General features: G+C 36.2%; 1 protein-coding gene across 13 annotated transcripts in view; it reads left to right on the top strand.

Annotated features, from left to right (window-relative positions):
* The window catches only part of PPFIBP2 (PPFIB scaffold protein 2), a 99,573-nt gene that overhangs the window by 11,751 nt on the left and 68,390 nt on the right, over positions 1-19,432 (top strand). For all 13 annotated transcript variants that reach the window (XM_086893770.1, XM_086893768.1, XM_086893766.1 and 10 more), the window contains exon 2: positions 7,169-7,266. In XM_086893770.1, the coding sequence (XP_086749896.1) occupies positions 7,200-7,266 (67 nt within the window). In that variant the 5' untranslated portion in view covers positions 7,169-7,199. The remainder of the gene's footprint in view (positions 1-7,168; positions 7,267-19,432) is intronic.

Below are 19,432 nucleotides of genomic sequence, written 5' to 3'. Positions count from 1 at the left end.
CTACCTAATCTCTGTCCATTTCTATCAAGGGTTTGTCCTCTGCTTTACCCTAGGGCAGAATTAATTTGTGCACGAATTCTTTGCTTGCTTTAGTTATAACTCCTCACCTTCCAATTTACCAGAGCATGAATTTTCTTTCACGTCACAGGGGTGGGGAGAAGGTGTGGTCTGAGCAGTTTCCCAGGCACTGGAGCTGCATTTATGTAACCTCAAAGATCTCATTCAAATGTTGACCTTCGTGGAAGAAAATTCAGAGCTGTGACCTTGAGGCCAGAGAGGTTGGGAAGGAAAATGAAAAAAACACACTTGATTTGAAATGTTGACACTTTGAGGATCTAACTTTTCTTAGCTGTAAAACTCTCTGAACTAGATGTGAGCAGCAATACCAAACCTGGCTTTTGTATGTGTTTATTTTAAGAGCAGAAATGATCATATTTTGGCTCAGAAGCTTTCCTTTAGTGTGTTTTATCAGGTTCAGCTGAAGTTTATATTCAAACCATTCATTGTTTTGCTTATTTATTTTTTTTAATTTTAACTAGCTAGCAGCTGAAACTAGTTAGATGACAGAGAAGTAAACTAAAATTATCATATATATAAGTATATATATATCATAAATACTTTTTGGACTTAATACAGTAACAATTAATACAATTTTGGTTTTAAACTTTGGCAAAATCAAAAGCTACAGTTTTCCTTTATACTGTGCACAACACTGAAAACTTCATATATCTGATAACGATACAACAGTAAATAGATCTGATAAAAATAAAGGATGAAGGGCTTTTTTAAGCTTTTCTGGCCCCAGCTGAAAGCAGCAGTGAGGAATGAAGGGCTTCCTGCAGTTGCTGGAAGTGTTAGAGCTCACTTTGCCATCCTGCCAGCGTCAGCTGTTCTGTGTGAGGACGAGACTTTGTGCAAACATGAGTCAGGAAATTTGCTTGTGGGACGGCAGGAATTGGAACTCGATATGCAGCAGGACCATGGAGGAGTTGCTATGAGGTGATTTGTGTTTAAAAGCATCGAGGATCACTGGGATCTAGCGTTTTTTAAAGGGGGCTTTCTTTTTTCCTTCACCCCCTGTTCCCCCCGAAACTGAAATTCAGACTTGTATTTGCAAACTTAATGGGTTTATTTTTGGAAAGAGATGCTTGTCTTTGACTTTGTCTCTTCATAATGCAGTAAGTTTAACTGTGCTCCGTTCCCTTCACAGTTTAAATCAAATTATTTAGCATCTTCTGTCTAAAAGCACCATTGCTTTATGCTTGTGGCTCTGGCTTTCATCAGGGACACACAAATCTGGTGGTTTTGCAGTGCCAGGGTACTGGGTTTCACTTATCCCCTCAAACAAGGACCCCCAGCAGCATTTTCAACAGAGACTTCAGCAGTTCTGCCACCTACCTGAGATGAATTTGCTGTCAGGTCTTTGCTCAACTCTGGCTAGTCTGTATTTCTCTTTAGAGCTGCCCATTCTGCCTTAGTGTGAGCACTTTATACTTTCCAGCTGAAAATAAACTTGGGCTCTTTTTCTTAAAACCCCTCTGAAATGGCCTTGATTTTATTTATTACAGAATGGGTAAACAATGAAAGAAGGGGGTTTTTACCTTTCTGCCTATTCCAGTGAAGCATGTGGAGAGAAAATAGAGCAAGTAGTGTTTGTCTTAAGCAATAAATGAAATTTATTAGAATTAGTTAATAGAATTAGCTATAACCATGGAATGGTTTGGGTTGGAAAGAACCACAAAAGTCATCTGGTGCCATGGGCAGGGGATGCCTTCCTCTATCCCAGGCTGCTCAGAGCCCCATCCCACCTCACCTTGGACATTTCCAGGGATCCAGGGACAGCCACAGCTTCTCTGGGCAGCCTGTGCCTCCCCATCCTCACAGGGAATAATTTCTTCCCAATTTTGAAAGCAAACCTACCTTCCTTCAGCTTTAGACTCCTACCCCTTGTTGTATCACTCCCACCCTTGGGAAGAGCTCCTCTCCAGCTCTCTTGTAACCCCTGCAAACACTGGAAAACTGCTGGAAGGTCTCCCTGCAGCCTCCTCTGCTCCAGGCTGAGCAGCCCCAGCTCTCTCAGCTGTCAGATTCACAGGATTTGTGGCTGGAGAGCCCTGCAGGATCCCACATGAGGAGCATTCCTCAGGCAGTGCTTCCATCAGGGGTGATTCTGTTCCCTGGCTTGTTAGCTGGGACCGAGGATTACCTTCAATTACAGACTTACTGAAGGGCCAGAATCCAAACATGAGTTTATAGCTTTTGTCACTGGTGGTGCCATGAGATGAGTCAGTGGCTGTGCTCCTGTCTGCATGCTGACAGAAAAGAGAGAGGGTGGAAGTTTGGAACATTTCTGTATTCCAGGGCAGGAGTCATCCTGCAGCTGGAGGAAAGCTTGGAGGACTTTGAGCTTATCCAAAGCACTTCTTATTTCGTTGTGCCTTTAAGCAAAACTCAAATCTGAGTATTTAAATGGTTTGCAAACACGTATTTGTTCACCCTAGGAAAAAAAGGTGGTTAATTATTATGTGTGTCTGCTAAATGTAACAGGAGTTCATGGGCCACAAACAAGATCTGGATTTCTGGAGTTTCTGTCAAAAACCACTCCCCTTGTAATTGATAAAGTTGGGAACCTCGTTATTATGAGCAACCTTGGGAAAACATCTGAGTTGCCTAAAATTCATGTTGTACATATTCTTATCTCTGGGTAGCTGCTGCTTCAAGCCAGCCATGCAAGATTCAAATTTAATTAAGGCTTTTCATAATTCTGAAGGGCATCTTGCTCACAGTGAATATGTCTGTTAAATATTATGTTCCTTTTGGACACAATAAGTCATAGTTTTACATAGAGAATATAGGTTAAGAAATTTGCAATGGACTTTGGCCCTGAGCACAACAGTTCAACCAAGAGATTTTTGCATTTTATTTGAAATGCAAATCTCAGATGAGGACCTAGAGTGTAAAACAAGCTTAGCAAAATAATTTTCAGAAATTCAGACCAGTTTGCTCTGCCTGCACTTCCTGGAAGATCTCATTACTCAGGCAGTTGTAACAAACAGGGTTGCAATATCTCTGTGGGCTGGGCTCTAAATTAGTATGAGCGTGTGGCTTAGAAGAGATGATAATAATTTAGACTTATGTCTGCTTAACAGTAAAACTTTGGCTATTCATTGCAAGGAATTTTCACTGATCAGGCCAAAAAGTAAATTCTTTTCCTCCTAGAGACCTGAAAAGGTGAGTAGCCTGGTTCTTCTATTTTTCTGGCATAGGAATTAATCTAATAAATCCTAAATTTGATGATATTGAAGCTTGTGTTGTAATGTGGGAGGTAGCTTTTGTTCAGTCCTTGCCAAAGCTGAAAAAAACTTGGGGTTTTTTTTTAAATATATATATATTTACATAAGTAAATAAGTCATGGTGTTCTGCATCTGTTGATGTCATTCAGGAATGGAAACTGCAAAAAAGATTTGTGATTAAAATACCAGCAAATAGATGGATCCTCTTTGAGGGACTGTTACAAGTGTCTTCTCATTTAATAATGTTTTAAAAAGAATCCCCAGCTGGAGATATTTCTGTAGAATTAGATCAGCAATGGAAGCTGAAAGCCCAGGAGATCTAACAAGCTCTTTTCAGAAGAGCCAAACTGTGAGAAGGGAGTGTCTGGGAAAGTGAGACTTGCCTGGAGCACAAGCAACAGGTCTGTCTAGAAAAAAAAAGATGTCAAGCAAGTAATATTACATTATCTCTGCACAGCAAAGAACATTGCTTTTATTAATAAATCCTTCTTTGATCAGCAGGTTTTGTGCAGCCTAGTGCAGCCAGGCAGCAAATTCACCGTGGCTGCAGGTGGGAAAAGGGGCTGGCTGTGGAGGCAGGGAGGAGATGGGAGATTTATTCTGGTGGAGGTTTCCAGCAAAACTTTCTGGCTTCTGCCAAGGTTTTGACTGGAGGTTTTTTGACAAGTGAATTTCTGAGTTTGTAATGCAGGGTATCAGTGTTTTCTGTGCCTTTCTCACCACCTCAAGTGACGAGATGACACCTCATCTTCAGATGTTCCCAAGGAATGTGCTCCTGCATTTCTTGTTTGAGCAGCCCACGGAGCAGCAGCTTTCATCACAAAAGAGTGCAACCTAGAAATACAAACTCTGCTCTATATTTAGCACTTTTCACTCCTTTTCTTCCTTCTAACTCTGAGCCAGAAACCTGCTGCCCTGATTTCCCAGCACAGCTGGTGGCCCTGTGTTCCTGGGGGAGATGCTGGTGGCAGCAGGAAGCCTTGGTGGCCCCTCTGGCACCTGTTGGCTGTAGGTGGATTTCCTGTGGCTGAGGTGACTATTCCTCATGGTATGGCTGCTCTGAACCACAGGAAATACTTTTTCCTGTAAGGATTGGGATCATTGCAGCTGAGAGGTCTCTGGTGGCAACAGAAGATGGAATCCTCCCAAAAAACCAACAAGTGGAAGCAGCAGGGTCAGGGGGAGTATGTGGAAAGCTCACGCGTGAAAGGAAGCACTCTGAAATTTTAAGTTTGTATCAGCTGATTAATGATTTTCCAGATTATTCTGAGCACAATTTGCATTATTTCCAGTGCCATTAAATGAAATACTTGGGTGGCACGTACTTTAGTTAAATTTAGCATTGCTTGTAGTTTAAAGATTATTTTGACAAAAAAAAAAAAAAAAAAAAAAAAAACAAACCCAAGGGGCCAAAACCACGCATTCATTTAAATTAATTGTAGCCTTGGGTGGCACTAAAGATGAGGCATTCTCACATTGCTCTTCAGATCAATGTGATCTGAAGTTAAACCCTGCCTTACCCACTGTGACAAGCCATAAATGGCAGAGCTCAGACTGGAGCATTGCAATTTCTGACTCATCCCTGCATCTGTCTCTCTGGATCCTGGGGTTATCTACATTAACTGGAGCTAACAGAGGATGCTGATAACCCAGAGCTTCTTAATAAATCAGCTTTCTCTTGTGTATGTGGAGAAAAGCCCATCATGTCTCAGGATTCTTAGTTTTCAAGGGAAGAAAATAACTTGTCCAAAGTCCAAACTACTTGAATTCTCAGCACAAGTAATCCCATGATAAAGAGGTATTTCAGCAGCACAGGGACAACAGGCCCCACAAACACAGGTTTTTACATTGCCTTTGCAGGCTGAGTTTACTTATTAGGATTATTTGAATTATTTGAAGGATCTCTCTCTCATCAGACAGGTGTCTTTTGTGATAGGCTCAATTTTAACAGCTATTTCAAACCCCAGCTGTTACGAGTTGCTGTGAAAGAAGGCTGAATGCCAAAGGGACGGAATTTCAGCCTTGATGGAACAGAAATCCGAGTTCTGTGTGCCTGTGTGGGCTGTGAGAGCACTGGGGGCTGTGTCAGAGCCCTGAGAGTGGCACGAGCACAGTGCCAATAACACACAACACACAGGAGCTGTCCCTGCTCCTCGCCCTGTGGCACTGCTCTCGTGCCTCAGCCATCAAGTGATGTGCAGAAGGGTTTTATTCCAGAGGGGGTTTTTCCTCTGGCAGTGAAATGGACTGCATAAATTCTTCTCCCCTTCCAAATGTCATCTGTTGGCAGCAGCAGCTGCTGCCTTGAAGAGTCCAGCGGCACCAGCTCACAAGCAGAGACTCATTCTGGAGGATGTTTCTCTTTATTTTGGTTATCCCTAATGTCAGATGGTAACATGAACGCATTTAATCCTGTCTTAAAGTAGCAGCAGCAACTTCAGAGAGCTCATACCCAGGACATTTGGCTGCTGGAACAGAAAGAATTGGATTTTCAGTGTCACAAAAGAGGGGGTGGAAAGATGGAATGGGGATATAGAAAGGAGGAGTAAAAACTATTTTGGAACTTTCTTTGCTCTTAAGGCAAAAAACCAAAAAGCAGAGCTCCTACTTCTATTACTTCTATTACTTCTATTACTTCTATTACTTCTATTACTTCTATTACTTCTATTACTTCTATTACTTCTATTACTTCTATAATATACTTATATTTACTTATATTTACTTATATTTACTTATATATACTTATATAATATACTTATATATACTCATACAATATACATATATTTACTTTTATTACTTATATAATATACTTGTATTTACTTATATATACTCATATAATATACTTATATATACTTATATATATTTATAATTATATATTTACTATTAATATTTATATAATATAAGTATATTTACTTATAATATACTTATATTATACTTATACTTATATAATATATTTACTTATATTTACTTATATATACTTATATAATATACTTATATATACTCATATAATATACTTATATATACTCATATAGTATACTTATATATACTTCTATATACTTATATATTTACTATTAATATTTATAGAATATAAATATATTTACTTATAATATACTTATATTATACTTATATAATATATTTTATATATTATATATATAAAATATATATATTATTTTATATTTACTTATATATACTTATATAATATACTTATATATACTTATATATACTTATAATTATATATTTATTATTAATATTTATATAATATAAGTATATTTACTTATATATACTCATACAATATACTTCTATATACTTATATATACTTATAATTATATATTTACTATTTATTTACTATATATTTACTATTAATATTTAAATAATTTAAATAATATAAATAATTTAAATAATATAAGTATATTTACTTATATTATACTTATAAGATTTCTCCTTATAGGCTAGATGTGTTTTGCCCCATGTCTTCATTCCTTCATTGAACCTCAGCCAATCCTCATTTTTTCCCCACTTAGAAAAAGGATGAAATGCACTGGACTTTGACTCTAGGAAATCCTTGTTGAGGATGAGGGGCAGGAGAATCTCAGGCTTCCAGTACTGGAAATTATTTGGGGTTTTTCTTTTATTTGCATTTGATTGTTTTAGTAAAATCTCTTTGCAGCAATGAATCAGAGCTCCCAAGTCAGCAGTCAAGAATAGGAATTGTTAGTTTTCTATTTACTGGGCTGTATTTTTCTATCTCTAAGCTGCATTACCAAGCTCTAGCATGGATTTTGTTTGTGTAACCTAATGTATAATGTGCACAGTGAAATATATTTTGCCATCAGGCTATTTAGTGTAATAAATATGGTTTCTTCTGTTTTTTTCAGTAGAGGGAGTAAAGACCTGAGGAAATCCCAGATGATGGCTTCTGATGCTAGTCACATGCTGGAGGCAGCTTTGGAGCAGATGGATGACATCATTGCAGGTACAGCAATGCTTCTTTCACACCATCCTACCCTGACATTTAACTAGCTTTGGTTTTTAATAATTATCCTCAATTTATCAAGTTATCTGACATGCACATTTCACTATTCACACTCTGGTTCAGTATGTGAAATATGAATTCAAGCTATGTGGAGAACAAACTGAAATTAAAATAAAGGAAGTAAAATAAACCCTACAATTTCCCCTCAGACAGGTGAGTATTGAAATAAGAGATTTACTTTGCTTTAATACTCTGTGGTAGCTTAAACACATCCTCAGCCACATGGTAACATTACATATTTCATATGTTAGGTTCTTATTTATTATATATATAACATTTCTATATTATAATATATATTATTTTATATTATGTATATTATTTACATATTATTTATATAAATATTAGTATTCATATATATAAAATATATATTTGCAATATATTATTTATATAAATATTAGTATTTATACAAATCTATATTATATTTATAATATATATTATTATATATTATATAATATATAATATTATTTATATAAATATTATATATACATAATATAAATAATTATGTATATTTATTTCTATTTTTATATTATATAAATAAATAATTTTATATTTATTATTTTTATATATATATATTAATAATTTGCTCTTCTTGCTGCATTTGTGCTGCTCCTTGATCCTCCTCCTGCTCCTCCAGGAAAGCTTTCTGTCCAGAGACTGATATGGGGCTCCAAATGCCACCACCAGGCTGGGTCATCATCCAGGGTTTTTAGTTTAAACAATCACTAGGGTTTGTTTTTTGCATCCTCATGTGAGTCTTTGCTTTATTCTAAATGTTCAGGTTTCAGCAGTCTGCTGAGATACACGGAATTGTGAACATGAATGTGGGGATAGAAATAATTGGAATGATTTTCCACACTGATGGAAAAAACTCTAGGCAAATAGGAAAAACCCCACAATTATTTCCTTGTCCTGAATGCAAAACTTATTCTAAAGTTTCCAAGACTGAATCTTATTCCAAGATTTCAAACAACAGAAGTTAACTGGGATTTTATTTTCCCACACCTAACAAAAGACACGGATAGGGAAGCACTGAGCTTCCCTCAGAGGTGTAAGGAGAAAATAAACAAAGCATAATATTTAATAATTCATAAAGCAGGAAAGTGCAACAGTTTTTAGGCACTGCAAGGCCAGGGATGGGATGGAAGCTGTGCTCAGGAATCACCTGTGCACAAATGGAACTCGCTGTCTCCCTTCTGGGGTGATTTATTCTCTGCACACACTGCAGAGCTCATGGGTGCACTGATGGTCCCACCCTTCAAAAAAATCCAGAGAATGAAAAAAGAGCCACTGGATTTAAATTGATTTTCAGATTAAACACTATTTTTTTGTGTGTTTGCTTTTTTCACCCAGGAGCTCTCAGTTGGGAGCCAAGTCCTGGTTTATGACAAGAGGTGTTCAGTGCTGAGTGTTTTTTCATGGTCTGGAAAGGCAGCCTCATAATATGTGGCATAACTGATTAAATAGCAACATACAACAGCCTAAGAAAATCATATTTTTTCCTAACTTTTGTGCCAGAAAAATAATTGAGGCCAGAGGACAGCTTTCATTTTTGTTGGATGATTGCTTTCAATATTCTTCTCCCAGCTCCTTCTTCAGATTGCTTGTGCTGTACCATTTCAGGGTTTAATCTTGATAAATAAGGAATAGAATTAAATTTCTCCAGGTTTTCCACATGGCATCACTTTTACCCCCATCACTTGCCTGTCCTGGCAAGTGATGGGGTTAAAAAAAGGTAAAAAAGGTAAAAAAGTAAAAAACTTTTTGAGTTTTAAAAAAAGTAAAAAAACCTTTTTTTTAAATTCAAAAAGACTCAGGTGTGCCAGTGGAATGTGGAATTTATTTATGGGCAGCCTCTTCAGGAGAGCTGAATTTGTGACTTTGCATTAATTATCTTTCCAGTCTTATGTCCAATGCATAACATGGTAAACAAGCTTGAATAAAGATATCTAATGTGTGAATAAAGATATCTAATGTGTGAATAAAGATATCTAATGGGAGAAGAAACAAAATATTTCCCAGGAAATGCATCTGTGTTCCCTCATCAATGTTAATTAAATGCTTACCATATGATTTCAGAGTTATATCTACCTGTATTAATAAAGAAACATATTGATTTATTCTTTTACTTAGGAAAACAACCTCAGTTCTTTGGAAAGGTTGTTTACCTTATTTCTTTATTATTTTCCTTTAGGAATAGATAAACCTTTTTAAGACAGGTTAAGTCTGTTGTCACTCTCCTCTAGCCAATGTTCTGTGTGTTCCAGGACAATTTCTTTCAATATTCTGGCATGACTGAAGGACCAAGTAGATCTGCTGAATATATTGAATATAGCTGTTATCCCAATTTGTCTGAAACTGAGGAACAGGATGATTATTCAAGTTTGATTCTCCCTAATTCAATCCAGTAAGCTTCTGTATGTAATTTGGGCAGGGACTGGAAAACAGGAATGGCCTCTTGTCCTGTATGGTGAGAGATAAAAAATCAGGTAGAAATCCTCCTTGAAAGGATGACTGTACTGAAACAAACCAGGAATGAGATTCCCTCAAATATGGGAAAAATCATCTCTACAAATGTAGCTGCTCTTAGAGCTGACAGGAAACAGCAAAAAACAAAAATCAGTTGTGAAGAGTTGTGCTATTTCAGTTCACTGTCCCCAGATTCTGGGGACATCTCCAGGATTCAAAGACCCAGGTTAAACTTTGTGGCTGATGTAAACTTAGGCAGCTGATAAAAAAAAAGATGTTTTCTTTTGCAATGAGGCCTGAGTGAGAACTGGGAGAGCCACGTGCTTCTCTTGGCCTCAGAAACCTCATCCTGAGGCACAAAATCAGCATTAATCCCATTTTAGAGGACTGAGGAGTCCAGAGGTGTATATGTGACATTGCTTAACTTTTGGAGCTTGAGTATAAATAAATATATATATATATATATATGCACATGCAAAACCAGCATCCTCTCTCTTTCATCAGCCCTCATTTCTTTGCTTTATTATCATTAAAATATTGGGTTGTGGCCTTGTCCTTTAGGGGAATATAGAACAAGAACTATATGCAAATATATATTACAAGTATTTACAGATTTGCAATATATATAGATGTATGAAAATATATATTACAAGGATTTACAGCTTTGCTATATTTATATTTATATTTATATTTATATTTATATTTATATTTATATTTATATTTATATTTATATTTATATTTATATTTATAGTTATAGTTATAGTTATAGTTATAGTTATAGTTATAGTTATAGTTATATTTATAGTTATAGTTATAGTTATATCTATATTTATATATTTATATATATTTATATATTTATATTTCTATCTATATTTATTTATATATATTATATTATATTATATTATATTATATTATATTATATTATATTATATTATATTATATTATATTATATTATATTATATTATATTATATTATATTATATTATATTATATTATATTATATTATATTATATTATATATTATTATATATTATTATATTAATATATATTTATATTTTTTATACTTTTATATATTTATATATAACATATATAAATTTATATATATATAACATATATAAATATGTTTATATATTTTATGTTTACATTTATACAAATATTTATACAAATATTTATGCAAATATTTATATTTATACAAATATTTATATTTATGAAAATATTTATATTTATGCAAATATTTATACAAATACATATTAGAAATATTTCCAGATTTGCACTTTCATCCATCCAGTCCCAGAAGTGCCAGCCCTTGCTCCAAGAGGTAACATCTCCACTCCTGATTTTGATTTATTCAGCCAAGGAGCCCCCACTGCAGCCTGTGCTCGTTCTCAGTGCAACACAAAACCTATTAGTGCTCAGACTGCATCAGGGGGGAGGATTGGGAGGCAAGATTAACAAATTGAATTTCCCTGATCAAATTTGACAGATAGGTCAGTGTTCCCAAGCCTTTTCTGCCTGGGTACATCTGCACTGATAACCCGCCCTCGTAGCTATAGAAATTAGGCACGCTGAATGATTAGTCTTATTTGACTAAAATAGCAAAAAGGGCTAATGTGATTGTCAATGCACATCACTTATCCATTAGCTGGAGTGGCTTGCACTCCAAACAGAGGCTTCCTCTAAAGAAAGCACCAAATATCAGATCCGTCTCCTCATTCTTCATTTAAGGTGCGTGACTTTGGCATTGGCTCCCTCTGAGCTTTAAACAAATCCTTGCTTCTCCTTTTATTCAGCTTGTACCCTTTATTAAAATGCATTTCTTTATAGAGCATTTTTGGTTATTCTTCTTTGTAATATATCATAACAAAGTAATTAGTTTTCATTTTGCAATTATTTTATATAAAACTGCTTCTCTCCGACATCGATTTTTAAATCCATTATTTCCCTCTGTGATTAGTGACCATTAATTGTAAGGGCTAAAACCTCCCATCACAATAGAGCCTGCTGCAGAATCTCTTCAAATTCACCAAGTCATCAGTGTAATTACTGAGTTCCCTTTTACTCCTGCAATTATTGCTCACTGGAAAAATAATGAGAAAGTTCAAGGTGTTATCACACGGCTCTGTACTAATATTTCAGTATTAGCACAGAAAGATTAAAAGAGGAAATACAATTAAAAAGTTGTCCAAGGGGTGTTGGATGTTTGAATTCCTTTCTGGGCTGGCAGAATGTTGGTGCTCAGTTCATGGCTTTGACTGCTGTGTTAGAAACCCAAGGAAAGGCACCTCCAGAGGAAATTGTTCTTTACAGATAAACAGGCTTTTATTTAAGTTTAATACATTTTCTTCGTGGGATTTACCAGCCAGAATTTGAAGGAGGAGCTGTTTGTGGGGATTATTAAATCACCTCTGCTAAGTGATTAGAACTTGGATTCTAAACAAAAAAACCACGCTGACACTCACTTGAGCTCCTTGGGATGGGCTTTGGGTTGTGTGGAATAAAGTTTGCACTGAGTTCCTGGACACATAAAAAGAAACCACAATATTTCCTGGTGTCCTCATCCCTGGATAGCCACATGTCATCCCAGGACTCACCCAGCCCCACAGCACTTTAGAGAAGAGGATGGACACCTCTTCTGCTTCAGGAGGGATTGGAACTGCCCACAAAGATTGCATTTAATCCTAATTTTTGTGTGTGTTGGGGAGGTCTCTTTTGAAGTCCCTGCTGGGTGACATGCAGCTGCTGGACACAGCTGGGACTGTGCAGAATGGCTGGAAAATATCTTCTATTTTTCCTCTCCACTTTGTACAGCCCCAGACAGTTTGGTACTTTTATCACTTAAATCCTATTCAGGGTTCACAATACTTTCAAATTCAAAGTTTGGTTCCTCCAGCAAAGGTGGACTTTATATTTTATATTTAGATTTTATATTAGATTTTATAATTGTAATAGGACTCTTTGTAGAGTTTCATTTCAGAGCACTGAAGTGGTTGTAGATAAAATAACAATGAGCAAAACAGAACTATTTAAATATCAAGCAATTTCCTTCAGTGTAGATCAGAGAAAATGGACAGCAACATTTGCATTGGTTTTCTTGTATTTCCTAAATAATTCCAATTGTGTTAAAAGGCAGTGCCTCAGTTATGATCAGTGTATTTTCTTTTTATTTTCTGCTGTTTTTCTATCAGTGATTAAGGCTATTATTTTTTCTGAGCAAAAGAAATAATATCTAATAATATCTCATAATATCTAATAATATCTAATATTATCTAATAATATCTAATATCTATTATATAATTTATATTATATAATATATTTTATATAATTTATACTATATACTATATTATATAGCATATAATGTATATATTATATTATATTATATTATATTATATTATATTATATTATATTATATATTACATTATGTTACATTATGTTACATTATATATAATTTATAATATATAAAATATAATATGTAATATATAATATAAATAGAAAAATAATCTAGAGCACTTGTTTCTCTTGTTACTGCTATGCATTAAGCAAGGTGAGCATTTGAGCAGTTATAATATTGTGGCTTTTTTAACCATTAACTACAGTGTGTTTATGCATAGATCTTGAAGGAATAGAGATATGAAAAAGGAAATTGCATAGAAAATTGCTTGAAATGAGGTTTTTGATAGAGGAATACATAACTTCCTCTCATAACAGTTCCAGAAAATTATGTGTCAAGAATGATGAGGGCTTGGGGGGAAGGGACAGATGAAAATTGTGTTTGACCTCTAAGAATCCAGGGTACTAAAGGTAAAAATATAAAAGATTAACAAAATATTTACGGTTTATAATTTGTGGGGTTTTATTTAATAGCACTAAAAATTTGTTTAAGGTGCTGACATTTATCTGCAGATACTTGACTTTTGAAAAGCTGATTATTTAATTCCTCAGATATCAACAATAACCTATTTAGGGCAATTAAAGATATTTTAAACATTTGAAAATAGAGCAGTTGATTGTTCTTCTATTTACTCAACTCCTCATTTTCCATGTCAGCTCTCTGTGGCCTCACTTTAAATTCTGTTAACACTACTTAAAACAAATGTGCAGGCTTGGACAACCATCACAGCCACTTGTTACTACACCCAGCTATTTATTAAGGTTTTTATATGTGTGTAGCCTTTGGGTTAAACCCTTGCAGAAGTTTCCAGGTGCATTTTTGATCTGTGTTTTAGAAGCCTGTGGAAATCAGGGCGTGCTGTGCCCGTGCAGCCCTGGCCCCTGATCCCTTCCCCAGGGTTGCCAGAGCAATCTGACCTTTGGAATTTCCTCAATTTTGAGAGTTTCACTTGGCAGGAGGTCACTCCAGCTGTCCCCAAACACATTTCCCATCCTCACTTTCTCACAATCCCAGCACAGAGACTCAAATCTTGTTTGCAGGACCCTGGGTTCCCTCTGTAAACAGAGCAGCACTGCAAAATTTACACAGCTGGAAGCACTGAGAGCATCTTTCCTACTAATGTCTGATCATCATCTGAAAAATCAGCTGTTTAAAGTTGTTTTCTGTAAGGCAGAGTGGTCCTTTGAAGGTCCAAACTGATTTGCTGATCAATTTGGTATTTTACTCCCCTTGCATGTGTTTCTGCCTTTCCAGCAGACAACAAAATTAGGAGTTTTCTTGAAAATGGGACTTAAAACTAATTCAGAATGGATAAAAAAATACTTACAGTTTAAATATGCAACTTCAAACTCTTTATTTCTGACAAGATATAATTTTTTCTATTTTTTTTTAGTAGAAAAGACCAAAAATAGTGTCCTAGACACCTACACCAGCTTCCCAAACTGCAATAATTCATTGCATTTATACCAAATAAACTCCATGCACCATTTCTGTTTGTACTGAGTTTTGAGGAAGGGCTGAATAGAAACAGGAACATAAATATCTGCAGATACAATGTGTGGCAAAGAAAGGCAGCTAAACCATGATGGCCAAAACCCCAGGACTGAAAATCTGAGACACAGAGGTCCTTTTGTAGTTGGTGTGATGTGATCTGTTCTTCATGAGTCAGTTATCAGTGAGCAGATTTCTAAGATTTAAATTTAAAGGAGTTTGATATCATTAAATTCAAAATCACGTCCTGTTCTGTTCTTATTTTAATCTAATGAAATTGATTTGAGGGTCTTTTTAAAAATGAAAGCAGTGTAATCTCCATGAAATATATAAGTTTCCTTCATTTCCTCACAAACTGAATGCTCTCACTTCTGCTTATTACAAAAAATTAGCAAGATTTTTGTGCTAGAAATACTGTTTTACTTAGGCTGCTGCTTTCACTGGCCCTGAACACACCCTTTTTTATGTGTAATTAAAAAAAAAGAGAAAATCCTTGCAATTATTTTTTAATTATTGAATAATTATATATTTAATAATATTTATTATTATATATTTAATAATATATTCGTTAATAATTAATTATATGTTTATATATAAATATATTATATATTGAAATATATTATATATTGAAAAAAATCATATAATAAATAATTCTTGGTCCTGTTTTTCCTGTTCAATGAAGGCTCAGCCTCAAATTTCCATCACAGCTGCATAATCCACCCTCCTTTTTTTTTTTTTTCCAGCAGGTTGTTTAGCTTGTGTTTCTGACTTCTTTTGTTGTAGCTGTCCCTAAAAGTGCTGCACATCACAGCTCAGGGTCTGGAAGCCTGTAGGAAAGAAGTCTGAGCAATTACACCCACAATTTGCATCAATAATTGTAGAGAGCTCTTGGAAATTGTCTCAAAGATTGCAGGAGTGATTGTAGGCAGAGCTGAGCTGGGTGAAGCTCTCATCTCAGTGTGGCCATCGCTGTTTCTAGGCTTGGAAATTTTTTCCTGCTCATCCAGCTTTAATGGTTGCTTTCCCCTGTAGTTAAAAGATCTAAAAGCAGAGATTTGAGGGGAATAAAAACAAAAATTCAAAACAGGCTGTTGGTGATGTGTTCTGCATCACAGTGGGAGAAGAGAGGCTCGTGTGAGCTCCCTCCTCACTCCTTTTGCAGGAGGCTGAGGAAAGAGGAGGCTGAAATATGGCCTGTCCAGCCCTCACTGCTAGTTTGCATAAATTCACATTTTCAAGGCTGTCTTCCTGAGAAAAAGAAAGCTGTGCTTCAAAGAAAATTACACTTTGTAGTCTTGAAGGAGAGAGGAAGAACTTGGACAACCCATATGCTGACTGAGTAAAAATTCAGGTAAAAATGTGTTCTCTAGCTCTGTAATGATTGACTGGCAGGAAATGTGTGTTTATAACTTTATTCTAACCACTCTTGGTCAGATGTCAGAATTGTTACTCTTCAATAGTCCAGCTTTATAGAAAGTCATCCTCACCCAGCAGAGATGTAGTTTTTGGTGTTTGCTCTGGGTTATTTGTTGTTTTTTTGCTGGTTTCTGATCTAAAGGAACCAGCACTCTTCAGAAAATCGCTTTTTAACCACTGATAGTTGAGTTGTGCATTACCTGGAATTATTTTTCTTCCAAGCTCAGCCAGATTGAGAGTGAAGAAATGAAAAGAATGAATGGAGGTGATCAGAAGTGAAGATGCAAGGGGAAAGTGAGAGATCAGACACTGCTAGGAGAGATGGAAGCTGTGTGATGGATGAATGCAAACAGCTGAGGAGAGGGGATTTTCAATCTGGCTTTTGCCTCTTTCTTTACTTGTGCTTAGTAACTTATTTTTGCAAGCTACTGGCAGTGCTGTTTTCTGAATAGGTTATGTATTTGCCCAAAAGGAAAGTTTCTTTGAAGCCACTCTGCTAATTGCAAGGAACTCTGGAAGAAAAATGTGCTTGTATGGTCAGGGTGTAAGAAATGTGTAACTTAAAAGTTGTTTTGCTTGTTTTATTACTTATTTTATTCTTTCTGCCTACACATAATGTGCAGCTGCCTTTAAACTCCACTTACAGTTTGGGGAGGCCAGGAGTGAGCGACTTGGAATGTCTTAGTTTCAACTCTTCCTTCCTCCTCCTTTCTTTCCTTCTTCTTTCTTTTCTCCTTCTTTCTTTCTTCCTCCTTTCTTTCCTCCTTTCTTCTTCTTCCTTTCTTTCCTTCTTCTTTCCTTCTTCTTTCTTTTCTCCTCCTTTCTTTCCTACTTTCTCCTTTCTTTCCTCCTTCTTTCTTTCCTTCTTTCTCCTTTCTTTCCTCCTTCTTTCTTTCCTTCTTTCTTCTTCCTTCTTTCTTTCCTTCTTCTTTCTTTCCTCCTTCTTTCTTTCCTTCTTCTTTCCTTCTTTTTTCTTTCCTCCTTCTTTCTTTCCTTCTTTTTTCTTTCCTCCTTCTTTCTTTCCTTCTTTTTTCTTTCCTCCTTCTTTCTTTCCTTCTTTCTTTCCTTCTTTCTTTCCTCCTCCTTTCTTTCCTCCTCCTTTATTTCTTCCTTTCCTCCTCCTTTCTTTCCTCCTCCTTTCTTTCCTTCTTCTTCCTTCCCTCCTCCTTTCTTTCCTCCTCCTTTCCTGGTGAATAACTGTGTCCCAGCAGTACCCTGGGAAACCGTGGTGTTGGGTATTTTATAAACATCATCACAAAAGATTCCCCTGTGTCCTGTTTACCCTGGGGGAAAGGAGTGAGGTACAGGAAGACTGTGACTTGCTGAAGAAAAAAACACGAGTTCTTTTGCAAGAGTTCAGACCTGCACTCATTTTTCCTGAGTATTGAGAAAATTCTGATGTTTGAACTGCATTCTTCCCCTCCTCAATTGTCTACAACAAAGCTACAGACATATGAAGAGCTCTTAATGTTAGAGAATTCTGGTAACAAATAATGTGTGGCATCTTTTCTTTTTATTTCCATTAATCTGCAAGGACATCCACATTCTTACTGTCTGCTGCTGAAACTTTGTGTACTTTGCAGCACGATGATGTCAAGGTTTGAAGCAATGCAAAGAAATGCAATTATTTACTCCCACACACTTCTGTTTTCCAGGGTGTGTTCTTGTCCTCCTGGTGAGCAGTGCCATCCTACTTAACATGAAACTACATGGAAAGCAAATAAGAGAAGCAAGCCTGTGATTCATTTGAATTTTAGCAGTAAATCAGGAAGTTTTCTGAATTAAAATGCTGAGTTGGGCTCGGTATTTCTGCATTTTCTAGTACAAAGTGCATTATTTGCTGCATTCAAAGGAGTTCTCCATTTCCCCTTGCAGCCAGGAGAATTTGCATGTTAGCAAACCATTTCTCAGGTTATTCAGCATTTTGGAAAGTGTGAGGATGCAGAGAATTGTGCCAGTCTGAGCTGTCAGTGGGAGATCCTGGGATAACTCAAGGATCCAGATGGAGAATGCCCAGCCTCAAGAAATCACAGAATTCCTGGCTGGCTCTGCCTGTGCTCCAGCACTTCAGAAATTTTATCTTTTAGAGAATTCATTTCTTAAAGGTGTCAGTGCATGTCTGAGATGTTTTCCCTGGTGTTCTGGTAGAGGCAAATCAAATAAAATCAAATAAAGGCAGGATGGAATGTGGGAATGTCACTGGCAGGGAATTTCCTGACCTAATCTGGGATTATTTTCAGTGGAAGGTCGATGTTGTCAGGAATGTTTTGGTGATGATAATGCAGGGATTGAGGCAAGAGAGTCACTTGGACTGGGGAACAAAGATGCTGTCCTGGAGAAAGTTCCAGTGCTGCATTTTATGGAGGTGTATATCTGAATATATCAACTACCTCCAGCAATTACCTGAACTCCTGAACAATTGGTTTAGATTTTATTCATTTATTTAGATTTTATTTAGCTTGCCTTTTATTTCACACCTGGAGTATTGGTAGTGGGCCTGTGAGTTTATGTGGTTTTGTTTGGATAGTGTGGAATTTTGTTTGTTTGGTTTTTCTCTCTTGTCTATAAATAAAAAAAAATATTCATAGGAATAACATGGAAAAAAAATCGATAGCAGAATGCTCCTTTCAGTTTTTCTCCTTCCATAAATATTTTAAATTGCCAGTTCATTGAAGGGGCAGCCACCAGAGCCGATTATGAAATAGCTTTGAATTCTGTCTGATTTTCTAGGGTGAAATGTCCTCACTAAGCAAAAAGAGAATATTGGCAGAGAGTTTTCTGAAAGAAGGAGTGAGGAATGGCACAGTAACCAAGGAATCAATGCTACTTAAGCAGTGTCATATATCAGTTTGTGTGGGCATCTCTCAGAATAAACCCCCGTGGCTGAAGGAAAAGATGTAATTGGTCGTACTCTGCAAATGCAATTTGGAAATCTGCTGTTTTTAGCTTAATAGTTTAGTATTAATCTGCATTAGGAGATAGATAAACAGAAACAAGCTGGCCTGAGGAGCTGAGAGCACAGGAACATGTAAGAAAATATCATTTAGAGCTTGGAGAACACAAGCCCTGCAAGGCAGCCGGTTGATCCTGCCCTCCAAAGGAAACAATTCCGGAAGCCAAGGTTGGTTCACGGGGTGAGGCTGTCTCGTGTGGCAGCCTTTGGAGCACAGGATATTGAAGAAACTTTATCTTGGACCTGGTCTTAGCCAGAAATTAAGATGAGAATCTTGAGCTCCAGGTATTAAAATAAACTCGTAAGCAGCGGAAGTCAGCAGGCTCAAAGGGAATATTCTGGGTCTGGAAAGAGATGAAGGGAGTATGAAATGTTCCAGTGGGGAAAAGGACTG

This window comes from Cyanistes caeruleus, chromosome 6 (assembly GCF_971803275.1).
Source record: "Cyanistes caeruleus chromosome 6, bCyaCae1.hap1.1, whole genome shotgun sequence".
Taxonomy (NCBI): Eukaryota; Metazoa; Chordata; class Aves; order Passeriformes; family Paridae; genus Cyanistes; species Cyanistes caeruleus.
The sequence above is the reverse complement of the archived record's forward strand: the minus strand, read 5'-3'. Positions and strand labels throughout refer to the sequence as shown.